Source organism: Eubalaena glacialis, chromosome X, assembly GCF_028564815.1.
Source record: "Eubalaena glacialis isolate mEubGla1 chromosome X, mEubGla1.1.hap2.+ XY, whole genome shotgun sequence".
NCBI lineage: Eukaryota > Metazoa > Chordata > Mammalia > Artiodactyla > Balaenidae > Eubalaena > Eubalaena glacialis.
In genome coordinates this window covers 61,465,753-61,488,059 of record NC_083736.1, presented here as the reverse complement: position 1 = coordinate 61,488,059, position 22,307 = coordinate 61,465,753, and the positions used below count along the sequence as shown (strand labels likewise).

General features: G+C 38.9%; 1 protein-coding gene across 2 annotated transcripts in view; it reads right to left on the bottom strand.

The window, feature by feature from the left end:
• The window catches only part of AR (androgen receptor), a 168,858-nt gene that overhangs the window by 24,718 nt on the left and 121,833 nt on the right, over window positions 1–22,307 (bottom strand). Inside the window, exons 3-4 of one of the 2 annotated variants that reach the window (XM_061177695.1) lie at window positions 5,971–6,087; window positions 2,500–2,561 (exon numbers count right to left, since the gene is read on the bottom strand). In XM_061177695.1, the coding sequence (XP_061033678.1) occupies window positions 2,500–2,561; window positions 5,971–6,087 (179 nt within the window). Of the gene's footprint in view, window positions 1–2,499; window positions 2,562–5,970; window positions 6,088–22,307 lie in introns of those variants that run through there. The other variant, XM_061177694.1, reaches the window with a different exon arrangement.

Genomic DNA, 22,307 nt, shown 5'->3' with positions numbered 1-22,307 from the left:
AATCTGTGATTTCTAGGCCTCCTACATGAGCAATGAGGGTATGTGGTAGCACCATGATGAGGTTCTGGGTGGATGTTGGAATGTTAGTCAGAGAGTACACAAAAGGACTGTTAAACTTTAGGGTAGAATGTCTAGATAGCCAAAATATTTAGTGATCACTTTGCATGATGCTAGAAGTCATTATATTTCTCAGAAATTATGTATCTGGCATGCTCCTTGGGTCAGGAATATGTACCTGTGGCCATTAGATAACTTGGGCCTGAATTATATCCTATCCTTTGTGTATGACAATAATACTACAGACCCAACATGGTTTACTTTAGTGGTTTTAGTAGCCTCTGGAGCATACACTTGAGATGTGGTGAAGATGGTCTATTCTTGGTCGTGAAGTCATTCTTAATTGATTCTCCTGGTGAGCAATATACATGCAGGTATACACATCTATAAAATGGATGACCTGGGCTAGGGGTATTGTCTGCTTATAGGATAGAGTATTTATCTATAACCAAGTTTTCCAAAGTACATTCCAGAAAACAGTGGTTTTATAGGATATTAACAGGTGTTATGTGAAAACAGGTTTCTGTGCTTGAGTTAAATTTGGGAATCCTGAATTACCAAGCTCCTCAGGTTACTTTATTGCAATACTTGGCAAGGTCTGTGATATGCTAACATGCACTGTAAATCTTCCTGATCTAGACCATAATATGCAAGTTTTCCTAACTTATTTAACCATAAAAATAATTTTTCATGTATCATGTCACAGAACTATTTTTCTCAGAACCCATACTGAGAAGCACTGGCCTAGATCAAGGCAGCAGACTTGTATAAGGGAAGGACTTATGCACATGGTCAGTACTTACAGGTATCAATCCAAACAGAGGCAACTCACCCCAGGAACCAAGGCTATAATCCTAGGTGTTTAACGAAATTGATGCTAGAAATTTCTTTCTCTCTCTCTACCTAGCATACTACCTCTTTTTATAAAATTTAAGCCCTCATCTATACAACATTCATGCCGTCGCTAATTCTCTTAAAAAACAAACACGCAAATAAACAAAATGGTATGTGAACATGTCTATTCTGTGTCATAGCTCTTCAACTGCCTGAAGTTCAAACCTTTTAGCATAATAACCAAGTACATTTTCAGTGTGGTTTCAGCTTGCCTTCCCCCTTTCTCCAGATCTGGCCATATTAAACTACTTGTGCTATTCCTCAAAACCTCAATGAATTTTTTAAATATCTTTCTGCCTTTATTCAAACTGTGCCCTTTGCCTTGAATGTCCTTTCCCTCTACCTCACTAAACTTCTTCCCAGCTTCTTCAATTCCTATTTAGCCTTTAAAGTTATGGTGTATTAGTTATCACGGTCTGTCTCCCTTTGTTTAACTTTCTGAAGGCAGGGATTGTATCTCATTCATTTATGTTCCCCCAAAATGCCTACCACAGAAACTGGCACAGAGTTGGCACTCAACGAATATTTGTTAAAGCAATAAGTAGATGAGTGAATGGATGGAAAGATGAAAGGGCTAGCTAGTTGGCTGGTTGGAAAGATGAATGGATAGTTTGATGGATGAATAAATGTTGTGAAACTTGTCCACTGAAGAACCAAGCCATGAAATAGTATTTCAGCATTGGAATCACTCTCTTGCATCCAGGGCATGTGATCCAGAAGTAACAATGGTGGGCTGCTCGTGAGCATGGGGAATGATGAAAGAGCTGACGTCAAGGCTCTCTTCAACACTGGAAATGACAAGGATGTTCATAGTGTCCATGGCAATATCAGACCAGGCCATCCTCTCAACTAGAGAATCACAGAGGTTGTTAAAACCTGCAGATCTGTTAACAGTTTTGAGTCTCAGATGTGGAGTTCAGCCTCCTAGTAAGAACGAGACTTCTCAAATGTGCTAGAGTAACCTCTGAAGAAAATGCTGCACACCTCAGATTCTCACATGCTCTGGGGCTCCATGTTTCTTCTCCTCTTCTGGGGTTTGGCTGTTACCTGAAATTCCTAAAAGGCCTACCATCTTCCATGGTTCAGGAGAGGAGGGAGTAGGCAGGGGCTAAAGCCATTTATTAAAGGTTGAGAACTCAAAAGTTGCATAACACAGAAAGAAATAATGTTTAGGGAGGAATAGGAGAGAAAATGAGAAGGAAGGAAGGGTCAGGGAAGAATATGGCGGGTAAAGGTAATTCTTTCTTTCTTATTCCATCTTGGAAACTGGGAGTATATCCTTGAGAAGTGCTGAGAAAAGTAAGAAATGGCTGTGTATTTATTCTAATTATGAACTGTGAAAAAGCAGCAGTTAATTCATCAGGGAGAAGGTGCTTCTTTGGACATTTATATTTTTTAAAATTTTCTTAAACAAAAAGTAGGCAAGGAGGTTAGATTATTGAAGCAATTAGCAACATGTGGTTTTTCAAAAGCAGCCAGAAATGAACCATGTTCAAAGAAAGGCCTATCCTTGTTGTAGATGGGCAGTTGAGAGCCTGGAGGTAGGCTTTAAGGAAACCACTCTGAGAATCCAACCACCTCCAGGATCCTTTCAGAAACACCAAGAGCTGCTAAGATAACAAGAATCAACAGGTAGATAGGCCTAGAAGCAAAAAGGAAAAGGGTATGTGTTTTAAGTATCTCTGAGCTGAGCTGAGGAGATTCCATCACCAAACATAGAGGGAACACTAAAGAGAAAGCCAAATTAGAGACCTTGAGGCATCAAGACCAAGCAGCCATCAGCTGCAGAGTGCCAGCTTCTCTAAGATACAAAGACAGTCCTTCTGCCCTCTACTCCATCAATAACCAATCCATACAGTCTAGACACATGATATATCTTATTTAGGTGTGACTTGAGGTAGCTAAAATTACTATGCAAGTCAATGCACTCAAGTCTAGACTAATCTATACCTCTGGAACAGTGAATAGACAATCCAAAAAAGGGCTGATACATCTACAATCCTTTCTCTGTGACTTTAGAAATGGAATCACAAAATGGTAGTGCCTAAAAAGTCCTTGGTGAAGCCCACTACCTCATTTTTATGATGAGAAAAATGAGCCTCAGATGGGAGAAGACACTTGACCAAAGCTACATTCTTAGTTGCCGTTTTGGAAGATATTATACAATTTTGAATTGAGTAATGGGAAAAATAAAACAAAATTATCCAAAATCTCCTTCAAGGTGATCAAAATGTTGATGCTAAACCCACATCTTGTGAAAAAGGATGTCTATTACTAATGTATTCAGAAGGATCACTGTATTGATGCTTGCTTTCTTTTTTCCATTGTTTGAGTAAAGGTATAGTATACACTGAATTTGCAAGTTAACAATAAACTTGGGAAAGGTTTGCAGCAGGGAAGCAAGGAATGTGAAGATAAGTTTAGCAAAATGGAAAGGTTTGTTTCTCAAACAATGGTGTCTAAGAGGGTAAACATTTGGGTTTTTACTGACGTAGTACTTGAACATAATATATGACATAGTATATCATATATATCATAATATATGATTCTCTTAATTACTAGAATCGGCTTCCAAGTAGGATCTTGATGGTACTTTTGTTTTGAGATGATTTCTGGTGATGTTTTGCCTGTTGGAGCTATTACATATTATAGGGCATGCTAAGTAACTCAGGGTTAAAGCCAACTGGGAAGTGCTGTGTACAGCCTTACCAGCTAAATTACCAGTGACCTTACTATTATAATCAGTCCTCACATTTGTCTAGCACTTTGTCATTTACCAAGCATGTTCACATTCATCATGTCATCTGACCCCATCATAGCTCTGTAAGAATGGTATGTCTAAATTACAGATGAAGAAATTGAAGCTTAGAAGGGGCACAATGAATAATGGAGCTGGGCCTTTAACCTAGGTCTGCCTGACTCCAAAGGCAAGATCATTTACAGGACATCAAGAATCCTTGTATTTTGTGGACACTTCTTGAAGTTTGCCTGCCTGAAGCTCTATTGCCTAGCATGGTACCTTGTATATAGCAGACACTCAGTAAATGTAAAAAGGGAACTGAAACCAAAGCCAGCCACAACACTTCTCAGCTTCTTTTCATTGTATTGACCAAGCCCATTCAAATTTGAACACTTTAATAAATCAATCTGAAAACTTACTTTACCACTCTCTTCAAGAAATTAATTTACAGATTTATGTCAGACTGCTATATGGAATAGTGAAATTGTTATACACAAACTTCTTTTCAAAAGAGATTCACTGTAATCATGTCACAGTCTGCTTTATAACAGAGGATGTTAGCTGATACATGAAACTAATTTTACGATTTGGGCCCAAACGTTATGAGGACTTTTGTTACCATTAAACTTTACCTGTGTCAAAGCGGGCTTGCAATTCATATCAGCAGATGGAAAACTAAGGGGTTGTCTACCTGGGACCCCCCATATCTTATATATAATTCACAGAGGGCTAAATAATTGAGAGTCGAAAGTATCAGAACCCTCACCATGGGGTGACCCCCCACCATGAATGTTGTGACAACATTTATATGGAGAACACTTCATCTTGTCAACCCCTTTGTCAACTTTCCTGGCTATCCTTCTGCACTCTCCTTCCACACCCAGTCCTGTTTCTTCCTCCCCACTGTAGACCACAATTATAGGATTTTTCTGTAGTAAGCCAAGCAAAGAAGAACAAAGTTGACTTTTCTCATATTATTTGAATCTCATTTGATGTGGTTGCCTGGAAAACCACTCGCAGAGCATCTGCCTGCGATGTCTAGGAGTACTAGACACTACTTGAGAGGTTGTCTCAAGCTGAATCTGCGTCAATTCATTTTTAGTACTTTGGTCTGTTTAAAGAGTATCACTACCCTGTGAGGAGGGGAGGACACAGTTACCCACATGAAGACCCACACATGGTTAGAAAACAACTATGTTGGTTTCTGTAAATATGCACATAGGCAGACAGGGTATTAATCACCTTGCAGAAAGCCAATGATAAACAAGTACTCGAAATCAGCCTTGAGAAGGGGAGGGGAGAGGGCAGAATTATAGGCACTTGGGTTTTCCAGGCTGATAATAAGTAATCAGGTATGAGGCTACAGTTTCAGGTGTTCAGAAACAGGTTTGCCTTTCTTCAAATTTCCAAATCAAAGTAGACTAATAAGCTAGCTTTTCTCATGAAAGGTGCATGTTTTTGGAAGCAGCAGGCAGTAGAGAGGACCCTGGCACTGAGTAGATACAAACATGAAGAAATGAGGAATTTGAAGGGGGAAAATGTAAGTGTCAGCCAAACCTTTCTGTAATGGTGACAACAATCATGGTAGACATAGAATAAAGGACAGAGAGCATTATGATGGGGGATTACCCTTGAAACAGCTGTATCTTCGTTCTGTCAAGTTACTCTGCTACTAAAAAAAATGCTTTTGGAAATGGTCAATAGATTTGCAAACAAAAGGAAATGATTAAAAGACCTGCTCATCCCTGGGAGATGTGAGATAGGAAATTGGCTCTGCTTGGCAGCCTAGTCATAGGCTCCAAAGAAAAGCAGCTTCTCATTCCAGGTGGCCAGCTCCACAACACAGGCAGCAGCTAACTGAGGGATATTCCTGGGTGTTCAGGGCCAGCCTGTGCCTGGGTCATCCTGCACCTGTGACTGTTCTGGATTCCTTAGTTCTCTCATCCTAGCCACCTTTTAACAGCATAATGTCAGTACCATTATGTCCCCTGGGGAACCCTTCATAGTCAAGTCCACACTCACTCACCCTCTGATGGGTCCTGATCCCTGCTTCACACCTCCTGCTCCTATGCTGAGCCCCACAGTGCGGTGTGGCATGGTTAAAGATAAAGAAAAGCACCAGCTGGCTGATGGCCACATTGGATATGAAGGGGTCAACCTGTATCTAGAGCATGGCTGGCCTCCATGGAAGCATCAAAGAGGAAAATCTGGTTTAAAGAGAGAATAAGAGAATGAGGGAGGGAAAGGAAGAAGGAGAAAGAGGAAGAAAAATATTGTACCTCCCAGAGTCATCCCTGCTTCATAGCATTTCCGGAGGCGACAAGATGGACAATTTTTCCTTCGGAATTTATCGATGGTGCAATCATTTCTGCTGGCACACAGGTACTTCTGTTTTCCTGGGAGAACAAATATAAGAGTAGACAGTCCTGTTAATGTGTTGCCAGAGTCTCTTTGGAAAGTATTTCTAGGCAGAAAAGGTGTGAAGATATACCCTGCCCAATGAGAGAAGTGGATAGAGAATGGTCCCATACGATTTGATCACAAAGACTCTAACTATTAAACCAGGATGGTTTAATTCAATGCTATATTGTTTGGTTTTCATAGGTGTTTTTCAAAGGGATGAACAATTCAGGTCCTGCTGATACCTCCTTTATTAGGATTACATACTGGCTTTTTAAATAAGATGCTCTTTACTAAAAGTCAATAATGTCCATGAGAAAATATGGTGGAAGTTGTCACTCCTTTAGCATGGCATAGCAGAGACTTGGGCTCAGGCAATGTTCCCTCCTCCTGACTTCTGTAATCATCAGAGGATCATACTTGAGCTAATAACATGCTTATTTTTCATAATACAATTAAACCTTCTATAAAAGAGAACTCCATGTGATTTTTAATTGTTTTAAAAATATTAGTGATCATATCCTCAATCCTGCAGGTTATAAAAATCAAACAGATAAAGCCCACTCTTTGCAAAGTGAACACAGCAAATGAAAGGAAGTCCTCTGAAGCTAGCAGAAGAAAAACAATCACTGTCATGCACATGTGAAGTTGTGAGAGATACACAGAAATATACACACACAAACACACCACACACATTCTCAGACTCAGAAATCCTTAGGATTATAGCTGTTCAAAGAAAAACGTGGAGGTCCACTCAGAAACACATATTTCACTCAATACTTTGTCTCCTTGCTCCTCGCACAGGCCTGGCACACAGTAGGCCTTCAATAAACACTGACTGAATGAATACTCAAGTGGAACAGAGAGATCCAGAGGCACATAGGGTCACCAGCAGAAATAGACAGCGGTACATACCCTGCTGCTCTGAAGCATGCAGAACTTACACTTGTGGCCCTGCCCCCCAGCCTGAGCCTGTGCATCCCTTCATCGCACCCCTTTCTTTCTCCAAGTCCTTGGTATTTTTTCTCTCACTTACTTCTGTGCTTTACTTTATGGGATAGACCGAGATTTTAAGGAGGCTTCTTTTGGCAGAGTAAGAATGTTTGTGGTAGGGAAAAGGAATAAAAATTGAAGAACAATTGCTATTTGATATCAGGGAAAAAGCCCACAAATTTAGCTATAGCTCAGCTTTCCTCTCTCTTCACTCAGTCTAAAATTTACGTAACAGTCACATCTATTGTAGTAGGTTATTTTTTGTAGGAGATTCACTGTAACCAGGTTAGCAAAATGTTCTTTTCCTTCCTCTCCCCTTTTCTTTTTCCTTCCCTCCCTCCCTCTTTCTCTTCCCTTTGTCAAAGGACTCTGAAATGCTGGGCTTGAAGGAACTGTTAAAAATCACCCCAGGAAAACACTTTCATTCCAAGGATGAGTTCTGGGGAGGTGACTTGCCTGAAGAACACTGAATTGGAGGCACCTTAAAGAAGAAAAACTACCATTTAATAGGCACTTACTATGAACAAGGTCTGTGTGAGGGGGTTTACATATGCTATTTAAATAAATCGCCTTGGCAATGCTTTGAGGTAGGTACTGTCATCACTTTCACTCAACAATGAAAAAACTAAGGCCTCTAGGCCAATACCCTTTCTACCACACTGCAGGATTTTATTTGTATAAATAGAACACATAATTTGCTAACAGCTTCTTTCTGCTGCAAACTGAGGACTGTAATATGTGCACAGAACGGATGGTGCTTTGATGATTGCCATATAGCCTTTGGGTGTCAACTCCTAGAAGGCAGGCCCTGTACCCAATTCCAGTGGGTTCATTTCCAGTGCTGTGGGTATTCTAGACCTGGGACACCCCCACAGTATCAGTGCTGCTGCAATCCTCAAGACTACAGGCAGACCTCAGAGATATTGTGGGTGTGGTTCCAGACTACTGCAATAAAGTGAATATACCAGTAAAGGGAGTCACATCAATTTTTGGTTTCCCAGTGCATATAAAGGTTACATTTACACTCTACTATATAATACCTATTTATTTATGTATTATAAATAACATATAATAACATAAAGTAATAATAAATTAAAACCTAATATAAAACATAATAATGTAAAATAAAAATCCATCCCATTTGATTAGCTTACAAAAGTTAATAAGAATCTTGTACAAATTAAGTATAACAGGGATTACTATATACCCCATTATACAGCTGAAGAAAATGATGCTCATTAAAATGAAATTGACCTGCATGGCATCACACAGTTTATTTGTTCCATATCATAGTCCATAAGGCTATGAATCTTACATATTGGAAAGAATTTTAAACACTGATCACACCACCCCTACTTCTCCATAAAAAGCTTGAATCCCCTCTATAGCATCCCTGCCCCACCTTTTCTTGAATTGCAGCCCACTTCATTTCTGGACTCTGTTATGAGTCTCTTACTTCCAGGAAACTCAGTGTCTGTCTCCTTGTAGCTTTGACCCATTGGTAATAATACATAATAATTATGTATTATTAAAAATAGATAATCTTTGATCTGTAAAGGACTTTAAAAGCCTTCTAATAAAATGTCCCAAAGTAGTGCTTGACTCCTCAGTTATGAAAATGGCCTCAAGGTATTGAAATGACATGCCCCAAATCACAGGAAACTGGTAGAGCCAGCACAAGATCTAGCAAATGCATCCAATGGAGACATGTTGTGGGTGGGTGTAGTCTCAAGACTGAGCACTCTGAGGATGTTAAGTATCTTTGTTGATTGTCTAGTGAGTGTATGGCCTTCTCAGTTGACAAAAGAACTGTGTAAATGGGATCTGGGCCTGCTCCAAGATGGTCCTAGAAGGTCCTCTGTTCCCATGCTGTAGCCAAGGTGACTGAATAATTAACATAGAGATCACAAACTACAATCCATCTTCTTCTCCTCAGATTCTACAAACATTACATCTGGCTCTTTGACACTGTTGACCTCCAACAGCAAAATTTTATCAACAACCTATAATCAGTCTCACAAAAAATGTCATTGTGAAAACTCTGGCAAAATATAAAAACCCCTCTCACATGCTGAAGGAGGTAAGTCCAAACTCTAGAACTACAAACAGATCGCACATTTAAATAGTTGATAACTCTCTTACTAGAACAGCTCAAACCCTTTATTCCTGTGAAAGGTCACATAATGAGCTGATATGAGGTCCTCTGCATGCCAGCTGGCTCTGAAATTCTTGACTGCCTGATAGTGTTCTGCATTTTTCTTCATGGGTCCTATTCTTCCATCATAAACCTTAAGTCTGATTCAAGGCTCCAGCAGAAACAAAGGTCACAGGACAGCCTTCAGATATTTTCTCCAGAGACTCCCCATTTCTATTGTTTTCTGTCAGCCCCGTTGGTGCTGCCATGCAGTATGAGCTGAGGTCAACGTCTGATTAGGCTTCTTTCAATTTGTTCATTGTGAAAAATCCTATTTGGAGCAGAGGAGGTAAAGTAGGGGAGTTACCCTCCATCTGTGGCACCACATCATGCAAATGAGAAGAGGGTCAAGTCATCATCTTTATTATGAACCTATAGAGAAGATTGAAGAAGTAAGACTTCTCATACTTCATAAATAGAGTGTTAGTGCAGGGCCTATATAAACAAAACTAAAAACAAAAAAACAAAACAAAACACCTTTATTGAGGTATGTAAAAGAAGACCGGAATTAAATGGAAAGATGTACAGTGTTCCTGGATGGGAAGATGCAATACTGCAAGGATGCCAGGTTTTCCCCCAGTGAAATCTATAAATTTAAACCAACCCAAAAAAAATTTTGGCAACATTATCCCAAAGTTTATCTAAAGGAATAAAATGTGTGATATTGCCAAGATATTTTTGAAAAAGAAGAGTAATGAGACTTTTCCTACTAGACATTTAAAGTATTATAACGCCATAATGATTACAACAGTTTGGTATTGACTCAGCATAGATCTATCAGTGCAAGAGACCAGAAAAGCCAAAAACAGACTCTGCACATGTAATATGTCATTCTAAATCAGTAAAGAAAGGATGATTTATTCATTAAATGGTGTCAGAACAACTTGTTATTCATTTGGAAAAGATAATAAAGTTAAATTACTAGTTGAAACCAAAATAAATTCCAGATGGATTAAATATGTCAATTAAAAAAACAAAAACAAAAATGAATTATTGAAATATTGTTAGATATTGAAATATTGTAGGTGAACATTTTTTAATTTTTGAAGGTCCAAAAGGGATTTTTAAAACATGGCAATAAAGAATACATAAGCGAAAATTCTGACAGACTCGAATAGAAAAAATTTAAACTTTCTTATGTGAAACAAACATAATACAATTTAAAGACAATCATGAACTAAAAAATACATATCAGTATCAAGTATGTAAAAGCAGTGATCAATTTCCTTGACATATAAAGATGAACAATACAACAGAAAGATGGGCAACAGACATGAACAGGCAATTAAAAGAAGAACCACAAAAGATCAGTAAGCATATGAAAATTGTGCAATTTCAATTTTATTAATAATTATAGAAATACAATTTAAATAAGATATCATTTTCACAAGGAAGACTGGTAAAAATTTAATACTAATTACTGGTGAAAAGGTATTGTTAGTGGGTGTGTAAACTTTTTAGAGAGCAATTTTGCCATATACCTAAAAAAATTAAATTCACATAAACTTCAACCAGTAATTCCACTTTTGGAATGTTTTATAAGAAGATAATAAGTTAAGCACAAAAAAGTAGTTCAATGTAGCATTATTTAAACAGGGAATGCAGTCAGCCCTTCGTAGTCATGTGTTTCACATCCGTGGATTCAACCAACCATGGATCGAAATTTCAACTGTATTCATTCTATTATGCCAGTTTATTTTTATTATTTATTTGTTTGTTATTCATAGTTATTTTCTCTTTTTCATTGCACTATAGTGACATACAGAATTATATTAGTTTCAGTTGTACAACATAGTGATTTGACGTTTATATACTTTAGGATTTAATCACCGTGATAAGCCTAGTAACCATCTGTCGTCATACAAAGTTATTACAATATTATTGATTATATTCCCTCTGCTGTACATCAGAGCCCTGTGACTTATTTTATAATTGGAAGCTTTTATCTCTTAATCCCCTTCACCTATTTCTCCCAACCCCTCACCCTCCTCCCCTCTGGTGACTACCAGTTTGCTCTCTGAATTTATGAGTCTGTTTTGTTTTTTCATTTGTTTTTTAAAATCCACATATAAGTGAAATCATATGGTATTTATCTTTCTCTGTCTCACTTAATTCACTTAGTATAATACCCACTGTATATATACACCACATTTTCTTTATCCATTCTTCTATTGATGGAGGCTTAGGTTGCTTCCATATCTTGGCTATTGTAAATGATGCTGCAATGAACATAGGGATACATATAATCTTTTTGAATTAGTGTTTTCATTTTCTTCAGATAAATGCCCAGAAGTGGAACTGCTGGATCATATGGTAGTTCTATTTTTAATTTTTTGAGGACCACCCATACTGTTTTCCATAATGGCTGCACCAATTTACAATCCCACCATTAGTGCATGAGGGTTCCCTTTTCTCCACATCCTCTCCAACACTTGTTTTTTGTTTCTTGTTTTTATTTTAATAGATCTTTATTGGAGTATAGTTGCTTCACAGTACTGTGTTAGTTTCTGTTGTACAACAAAGTGATTCAGGCATATGCATACATATATCCTCATATCCCCTCCCTCTTGATCCTCCCTCCCACCCTCCCTATCCTGCCCCTCTAGGTGGTCACAAAGCACAGAGCTGATCTCCCTGTGCTATGCAGCTGCTTCCCACTAGCTAACTATTTTACATTTGGTAGTGTATATATGTCGATGCTACTCTCACTTCGCGCCAGCTTCCCCCTCCCCTCCGTGTCCTCAAGTCCATTCTCTATGTCTATGTCTTTATTCCTGTGCTGCCACTAGGTTCATCAGTACCGTTTTTTTTTTTTTTTTTTACCTTCCATATATATGTGTTAGCATACGGTATTTGTTTTTCTCTTTCTGACTTACTTCACTCTGTATGACAGACTCTAGGTCCATCCACCTCACTACAAATAACTATTTCATTTCTATTTATGGCTGAGTAATATTCCATTGTTGTCTTTTTGATGATAGTCATTCTAACAGGTGTGAGGTGATATCTCACTGTGGTTTTGATTTGCATTTCTCTGATAATTAGTGATCTGCATTTCTCTGATAATTAGTGATGTTGAGCACCTTTTCATGTGCCTGTTGGCCATCTGTATGTGTTCTTCGGAAAAATGTCTATTCAGGTCCTCTGCTCATTTTTTGGGTTGTTTGGGGTTTTTTTTTTCTGTGATGTTGGGTTGTGTGAGTTCTTTTTATATTTTGGACATCAACCCCTTATCCAAAATATCATTTGCAAATATCTTCTCCCATTCTGTAGGTTGCCTTTTTGTTTTGTCGATGGTTTCCTTCACTATGCATAAGTATTTTAGTTTGATGTAGTCCCATTTGTTTATTTTTGCTTTTGTTGCTTTTGCCTGAGGAGACAGATCCAGAAAAGGATTGCTAGAACTGATATCAAAGAGTGTACTGCCTTTGTTTTCTTCTAAGAGTTCTACAGTTTCAGGTGGACTACGCCATTTTATATAAGGGACTTGAGCATCCACATATTTTGGCATCCACCAGGGCTTCTGGAACCAATCCCCAGCAGGTACCAAGGGACGACTGCATTGGAAAAATTTAAATGTCCAACATTAAGAGAATAATTAAACAAATCATTCTATATTCATGCAAAGGAACACTGTGCAGTCAGTGTCTTATTTTTTAACTTGGAAGGATATTCACAATATACTATTTTATTCAAAAAACAACAATGGTGTTATCAAACAACATATTTTATTGAATCCCACTTTTAAAACTTAAGGCTTTAGAGAATATCCATTCAAGTTATTTTATTCTTTTGTGGTGAACCTTTTTTACAAATGAAACATTACATAGAGGCCCCATGTAATGTAACAGATGAAAATTAAACTTAATGTGCCTGAAGCAGGCATAGGAAACTTAGAACTTCTGCTCAATCTCTCCTTTTCTCCCCTTCTCTGCAGCTTTATCTCTGTGGTACACCTTAGAGAAACTCTATAGGACTCCCCAGGGCTTTGTGGAAAAGTTTAGAGACCTATGTGACTTAGTCCAACCCTCCCTCAGTATCTCCTATTTCACAGATTAAGAAACTTAGACTCAGAGAATGGAAAAAACTTACTTAAGGTCATACCATGAGTCAATGTCAAAGTAGCAACAAGAATCCATGTCTCCCTATCCCCAGTCTAGCAGTTCAGTGCTATTCTCACTTAAGATAATAGATGTAAAAATAACATAAAGCATAAAGCATTATGCAGATCTTATCTATTATTATTAAATAATAAACTCCTTGAATATCAGAAGAGGCAAGGACCTCTGCAGAGATCATCTAGTCCAACACTCTTATTTTACAGGTGAGGAAATCGAGATCCAGAAAGCAGAGTGGACTTGACCAAGGTTAAACAATGCGTCAATGACAGTGATGGAACTAAAACTCAGGTTTCCTGCCCACAATGTTCTTTGCACATTTGCTTTATTACTTCAAAATCATTTTCATATTCATTATCTTGCTGAGCCTTTCTTCAAAGTAGGGAGGGTACAGAACGTTACCCTCAATTTATGAGGAAACATGAGATACAGAGTGCCTATTGAGACCAAAGAATATAGCCCAGTTTCAATCCAGGCTACCATATGCTTTCTACTGAACCACTATAAAACCAAGCAAATATTTTATTGAATATTTGCCTCTCTCCTGACTTATTTGCCCTGTATTTTCTACATATACCCATTGCCTCTTCCTAGTGTCAAGGAAGAGTAATCCTTGACTTTCCTAGAGAAAGCAATGGAGAGAGGAGGTAACCCACTGTGCTTTGGGTACTGTTCCAGGTGCCTTTAAAGATGCTGACTCACTTAATTCTTGTCAAAATTCTTCCAGGTAGCTACTATTCTTATTTTAGGGTTGAGGAAAATAAGGCTCAGAGATGCTGGATGACTCACCTACAGTTACCAGCTAATAAGTGGCAGAAGCAGAATCAGAAGCCAGGTCTGTGTGACCTGTGATATAGATGCTTGTCTCTGTCAATGTGATATCTTTTCTTATATGGACCCTGACACTATATTTCAAAGAGGTAGCACAGAATAGTAAAAGATCATAGAGCAGGAAGGAGGAAGACCTGAGGACCAGCCCTGTGTTCTTACTGAATCACTATGTGACCCATATTTCTACTTCTCTTTTTCTTTTTTTTTGGCTGCGTTGGGTCATAGCTATGGCACGTGGGATCTTTCGTCGCGGTGCGGGCTCTTTGTTGTGGTGCACGGGCTTCTCTCTACTTGTGGTGTGCGGATTTTCTCTCTCTAGCTGTGGTGCGTGGGCTCTGTAGTTGTGGCGTGTGGGCTCTGTACTTTGCGGCAGGTGGGCTCTCTCATTGAGGCGTGCGAGCTCAGTAGTTGTGGCACGTGGGCTTAGTTGCCCTGTGGCATGTGGGATCTTAGTTCCCTGTCCAGGGATCAAACCCATGTCCCCTGCATTGGAAGGAGTATTCTTTACCACTGGACCACCAGGGAAGTTCCTCTACTTCTCTCTTCATCTTTCCCCCACGATCTATAACTAGAAGGGAATATGTTAGGCATTAAGAGAATAGTAGCAGACTAAGGAAGGTAGGTTCAGAAGTCTTCTATTCACATTTGTATTTGTGATGGGAGTCTCAGAGTCCCTGAGTGTGATTCAAGGAGGGCTGAAGCCAGTCTGTATACCTATCTTGTTTTTCCAATCTCAAATCTCTTGACTTTAAGGGCTTTCTCTGAAAAACAAAGACAGTACCCTACAGAAAGAAGTAGCCAAGTGCCTCTTCCCTGAGTGACCTACATAGACTGGAAGGAGACCAAGGCCTGTTTAGGGCCATGTATCCCATGGACATTACTTTCTCTGGGGCTGAGGCAGCCTAGAACCTCTGGCCTAATCACCCAAGGGCTCTCTTCTATGAAAAGCAATCCTAAGCATTATTGATTCTCAGTATTTTTTTTTTTTTCTCCTAGAATACTGCTCTTTGGCCTGTGGAACAGGCTAGACAACTCTAAACAACACAGTCTGTGCCCTGCCAAAGGGTACATCGTTTGTGAGAAGAACTTATAAGGTAGCTGAGTCCCTGTGATTCTAGGGCTGCAACCATTCCCCCACCTGTCTCACCTACCCAGAAACACAGATGGCCGTTAACCCAGTACCATGGATGGGCCCTCAGCTAATGCTCAACAGGAATGCTTCTTGGGAGTGGTTATAAACCCATGATCATTTTTGATTCTTTTGATGTTATAGTTAGCTCTACTGAGGGGGACAGGAATCAAGCCCACACTCCTCTTCTTGGCTTTCTGTACTTTCCACAATCTGGCCCAAGCTCCACAAAATAGAAATGTAAAGAGTACTAGACTGGCAGTCAGAACAGCAGGTGTCAAATCCCAGCTCCAAATGGCCTCAGGCAAGTATGAACCTTGATTACTCATCTAAAAAATGAGGATATAAATAATGGCATTACCTCCATCCTAGAGTTATACAAAACAAATAATATAGAATGCATGTGCAAGTGATTTGTAAAAGGGAAAATATTAGGTACATTAGATGAGTTATGTATAATGTTACTGAGTCTATTTTGTCTTCTATTTCCCTCCAAGAGCAACCTTCTTATGACTATGCTACTCTCTTCATTGGCCCCTGCCCTGGCCACAAACATTCCATCCTCTGCCTCCTGCCCCCAGTACACACACACATACACTTCTCTGTTAAAGAAAACCCTGCAGTGTTCAGTTCCAGACCACGTTCCTTAGCTACTGCAATTCATATAGACCTCCTGCTTCAAGAGGACAGCAAGTAGAAGGTGAGGCTGACAAGTTTGATGGTGGCTAGGTCATGAATAGCCTTGAATGCAATGCTATGCAGTTTAAACCTTAACACAATGAAATATTTGAATACATCATTGAATTCAACCATAGAAGATGTTTAATAACTATCCTCTGATGGTTAAAGGACAATCTTTGAGTGCATACCTACTATGTTCCAAGCACTATTCTAGGCAACCAGGGAAACAACAGTGAATAATACAATCAAAGGCCTTGCCCTCAAGTTGGGTGATCTTGGTGGAAACAGACAAGTAATAAATGAGAGATAAATAATAATTTAGATATTTTCAGATGGTGATACATATAATGAAAGAAATAACACAGAGTGCTGTGATAGAATAGGAGAGTTAATTTAGGTAGAGTGGGGAAAGATTATCTGAGGATGAGGTTTTGAGTTGAAACTTGAATAATAGCACCAGACATGCAAAGAGCCAGGGGGGAAAATTCTCAAGAGAAGTAATAGCAAATACAAAGCCTTAAAGTCATGAGTGAATTTGGTGTGTTGTTGGAACAGCAAGGTGGCCAGTGTGACTGGCATATGATAAGGGAGGGGAGGTGGTAGGAAGAGTTGATTCGATGGTAGAACCAGGTAGTGCAGTGCAGTAATTCTCAACCTTGGCTGCAAGTCAGAATCACCTGGGGAGCTTTTACAAAATACTTATGCCTGGTTTCACTCCCCGTAGTTTTTATTCAATTGACTGGGGGTAAGGGTGGGCACTATGATTTTTTTTAACACTCCCCTATTGTTTCTAATGTGCAGCTAGGGGAGAGAACTGCCGATGTTGGACCTTGCCGGTGAGTTGACTGCTTATGTAGTTCTGCAGCTGACATCAGGTTAATAACAGGATGAATGTTTGACATTGAAATAGCACTTGACAATTTACAAAACTCCTTGCTTTTTTTGCTTCTCGAGAGACTAGTGAGGTTCAGTCCACTCAGATGAATAGTGTCGGGAGCACCAAACAGGTAATGTTCTTCAGATGGGATTTGGAAAGACCATCTTGGAGAAGTACAGGCTCCAACCTCACCAAGGAAAACACTATGAAGAATAGGCAGCTCACTTCTGCCAAGGTCATCTGACATTTGATCAGACCCAAATTGTATGTTCTCCAGCTGTCTACCCTTAGGTTCTGTGCAGCATTGTGCTGGAATTGGTTTGTAGTGATTCATAAATACCAATTCTGAGCATCCTCACAATTTCGCATTCAGTGCTGTCATACTGGTAGCTTGAAATTGGTCCTGATAAGAGTATCTATATCATGGAAATTAGTGAACAGTACAAATATCAAGGCTTCCTGCTGACCCCTGCCCCCTCGCAGGCAGAAACCCAGTTTATTGGCACAACACCAGTCCTGCCCTTGTGGTAGCTTTACTTCCTTCTAGTTGAGTCTGACCCCCTTGTTCTTTTCTCCACACACTTTCACCTGAGCACACCTCTGGGGATTGGTAATATGATTAGAAGCACAGTTTATGTAGCCTCAATTGCATTTTAGAAACATATTGCCATCTTCATATGCTTTACCCAATAGATGTGTTCCTGAACAGTAGTGTATAAGTAACATTTCTTTAAACTGAGTTCTCATTTGAGTGTACAGTGGGGATTGATCATTTAAAGAAACACTGTATTGAACAGTTCTGTAAGGTCAAGACAATCATTCTTTTGTAAAATTAACAGTAACTATTTCATTTATAAATTTTGTCAAATACAAATTTTGCATAGTCTTACAACCTTTGTGGAGGACAATTTGGCAAAAGCTTTCAAAATTGAAATGTACATATGCTTTGACCCAGCACATGTTTGCACATGTGTGACATGACACATATACAAGAACATTCTCTGCAACATTGTTTATAATAGCAGAACACTGGAAACAACATAAATGCTCATCAATAGATGGAGTCATACAATTCAGCTATTTAAAAATGAAGCAGTTCTGTATAAACCGAGTGGAACAATCTCTAAGATATATAGTAAAGTGGGAAAAATATGCAAAACAGCACAGAACACAAGTTGTCTGGGGAAAAATTGATATATTTTCTATATGTGTCTGTAAATGAATATACTGTGTACACAAGGGAACACAAGAAACTAATAAATATTGGATGCCTCTGAAGAAGAGAACTGCATGCCTGAAGGATGGGGGGCTGGAATTATTTTTCACTCTTTAACCTTCTGTGATTTAAAAATTTTGTACCATGTGCATGTATTGTCTGCTTTAAACATAGATTTAAAATAGTCACAGCTCTGTTAGGCTTCCCTGTTGCCTTGAGACAAATCATTTACACTTTCTAGGCTTCACTATCCCCATCTATACAACTAGGGGGTTAAACTCCATACTTCAGAGAGGAAACCAAAACGGGGTGTCCCCAAGCACATCCTAGTCTCCAATTTATTGAGTCACCATTCACAACAGGTGTGTTTCCTGTTCACCATACTGTGCAATTAAGGAAGCTGCTTTTCTAATAGGGCCAGAGAAGGTACTTCTGTTATTGACAAAAAAAGTTAGTTAACAAATACCTACTGAAAACCCAATGGTCCAGTCCTGTGCTGAACTCTGTAGAGGAGAAAGAGAAATTATAGCTCTTGCCCTTTAGGAGTTTGCATCTAATGGGAGATGAAATAGCAATAATACAAAAGAGGATGAGAGAGTTATGGAATGAGGCAAGGAGGTGTAGGTCATGGCTTGACTACAGTGGCTCACTGTGAGGACATTTCTTTCTGTTGAGAAAATGATGGGGGAGCATGAGGAGGAGAATTCAGTAATCTCTCAATAAATTAATATTCATCCCAGAGATTAAGAGACTATAACATAGACTGTGAAATTTCTATTACCTGTTCTTAGCTATTTGTTAATTGGCAAAGAAGTATGGTGTGGTGGCAGGAGCAAGAACTTAGGAGTCAGAGGGATTGGGTTATGAGTCCCAGCAATGTCACTTACTAGTTATGGTAAATAGCATAAACTTGGGCAAACAGCATAAACCTCTTTGAATCTGTGTCCTCCTTTGTAAAATGGGTATCATATCATCCACTTTTGCAGAGCCATGGACATTTAAAATAACTTATGTAAAGCATCTGGCAAATTTTAGCTACTTGGTAAACAAGAGCTGTTTGAATGGTGTGCATTCTCCTGGAATCACGTGGAATGCGGGAAGAGCTGACCAAGGCTGAAGTTACTGCTGAAATCTTTATTGTGCAGCATTCGAGGACTGTACTTAATGTTATTTATTTATCAAGTGCTCCACAATAAAGAGCTTTAATAAAATTTCTCAGATTTTTCTTCCTATATAGTTCTAAAAATAAAGGTCACCTAAGATCAAATATGAAAACTGAAATTTAATCTGCAGCTCAAACATACCCTCATTATGCTCCCTTTCTGAGTGTTATTCTGATTTGATTTACTAAAAATTCAAAAACTACTTATCAAGATGATTATAGTGTATACCTTATCAAAACACATGTTTCTTGACAAGATTAATGACGCAGGAGCGGGGGGAGAAGGAGGGGCAGAGGAGGAGGAGGAACAGGAGGAAGAAGGGATGAAGAAGAAGGAGAAGGAGAAGAGGAAGAGGAGTAGAAGGGGGAAGGGAGGAGGCAGGACTAGGAGAAGAAAAAGGAAGAGACGAGAAGAAAAGAAAAAGAAAAGAAAAGGTTTATAGAACGAAAAACTCAATCCTGGGCCTCACTAAGGACCTACCGAGCTCTGTGACAGCTTCAAGAAAAGTTGAAGAAGCCATTACCACCCTCCACCAAGTGCTGCCTCACTGGGCTCAACATTACCTGTGGTGTCACCGCCACCCCTACTGAGGGTAGAAGCATTCCTGGTTGCAGGAGGGAAGATGTGAGCTTGTATCCCAATTATTTCATAGCCACCTTCTCCAAGTCTCTCTTCTCCAAGGATTATTTTGAGTTACTTCCTCTTAGGGAGTCACACTGTGATGGACCCTGAGACTAAGAAGCCAAAATTCCTTTTGGACTCTAGGAAAGCCCCATAAAGGCACCAAAAGATTGATATGGGACACTCATAGAGGAATCAATTGAAACTATAGAGAAAGGAGCCAGTGTAATAGAGTAGGGAAAAAATAGGGCATTGTATTTCCACAAAAATCCCTGCTTACTAGCTGGAACTTTGGAGCAAGTAACTTGACTTCTCTAGACCTCAATTTAGTGCACTGTAAAATAGAGATAATAACTTATAGGTCTGCTGGGACATGTAAATGAAATAAATGAAATAATGTGTGCAAAACAACTAACACAATGTCTGGCCCTCGTAGACATTCACTAAATATTGCAAGAGAAAGAGAAAAGAGAGGAGTAAATGGGTAAATTTTTTAAAAATAGGACCTAGGAGAATATGTACAACTAATTGGGCAAAAGAGAGTGACAGTTGTTATATAACATCATCAGAAGACAAAATAATGGGATGCTAATAAGCTGTATAGTAAAAGAAATGCAAACAGCTTGCAAACGTTAAGTTAAACTCCTAAAATGAAAGAATTAAGAGTAGTTGCATTTCACAGCAGTAATCTTGATGGAAACGCAGAATTTTGCTATGTAAACAAAGCACAGGTAGAGCATTCCAGGCAGAGGAAATGATGTATTTGAAAAGGCATGGAGGTTGGAAAGAACCAAGATTGATGGACCAAACAAACTGTGAAATTAATGACTTGTTGCTCATCAAAAACTAAGATATTCAATTAGTCTTGACCAAACACATTGACTCCATACACTTTTTCTTTTCCTTTCTACTAAAAACAAAGTTTTTTCTTTTTACAACTACCTTAAGACAGCCAAATGGGTTTGACTGTTCCTTCCCCCAACCTGTACTTTGGCCTGCATATTGGTGATTACTACCTGAAAGACCAGTTGCTAGAACTGACCAACAGGCATGGCCAGAAAAATGACATGTGGAGGCTAGTGGGGTATTAGAAGGAATACTGACTGCTTACTTAAAGCACTCCTGGGCTTTACTTTCCAGCCATCAGAGAATAAGAAGGCGGTGAGACTACATCCATCAAGAAAGGTCCACCCATACCATCCATTTGCCATAAAGATAACGTCTTTTCCTGCCATATATTGGGTTGGCCAAAAAGTGCCTTCGGTTTTTAAGTAAAAATAAAAGACACATTTTTCATTTTTACCAAGAACTTTATTGAACAGCATATTCACCCTTTTGTTCCACTACCTTCTGCCATTTTTCAGGTAACTTCATAATTCCATCTTCCCAAAACTTTTTATATTTTTGAGCAAAGAACTGTTCCAGGTACCTTTTATAGTCTTCCAGGGAATTGAAATTTTTTCCATTAAGAGAATTTTGTAAAACCGAAATAAATGGAAATCTGAAGGTGCAATGCCTGGTGAATACAGAGGATGGATCAGAACTTCCCAGGCAAGCTGTAACAGCTTTTGCCTGGTCATCAAAGAAACATGCGGTCTTGCATTATCCTGATGGAAGATTATGCATTTTCTGTTGACTAATTCTGGACGCTTTTTGTCGAGTGCCGCTTTCAGTTGGTCTAATTGGGAGTAGTACTTGTTGGAATTAATAGTTTGGTTTTCCGAAAGGAACTCAAATAGAGGACTCCCTTCTAATCCCACCATATACACAACATCACCTTCTATGGATGAAGACCAGCCTTTGGTGTGGTTGGTGGTGGTTCATTTCGCTTGACCCATGATCTCTTCTGTTCCACATTGTTGTACAGTGTCCACTTTTCACCACCCGTCACAATTTGTTTTAAAAATGGCATGTTTTCATTACGTTTCAGTAGAGAATCATTTGTGGAAATACGGTCAATAAGGTTTTTTTTCACTTAACTTATGTGGAACCCAAACATCAAAGCGATGAACATAACCAAGCTGGTGCAAATGATTTTCAATGCTTGATTTGGATATTTTGAGTATGTTGACTATCTCCCACATGGTATAACATTGATTTTTCTTAATTAATGTTAATTAATTAATTCAATCGCTATCAACTTCAACTGGTCTACCCGACGATGGAGCATCGTCCAGCAAGAAATCCCCAGCACGAAACTTCACAAACCACTTTTGACACGTTCGATCAGTCACAGTACCTTCTCCATACACTGCACAAATCTTGTTTTTTTTTTTTTTTGCGTTTCAGTTGCATTTTTACCTTTCTTGAAATAATAAAGCATAATGTGCTGAAAATATTGCTTTTTTCTTCCATCTTCAATATTAAAATGGCTGCACAAAAGTTCACCAATT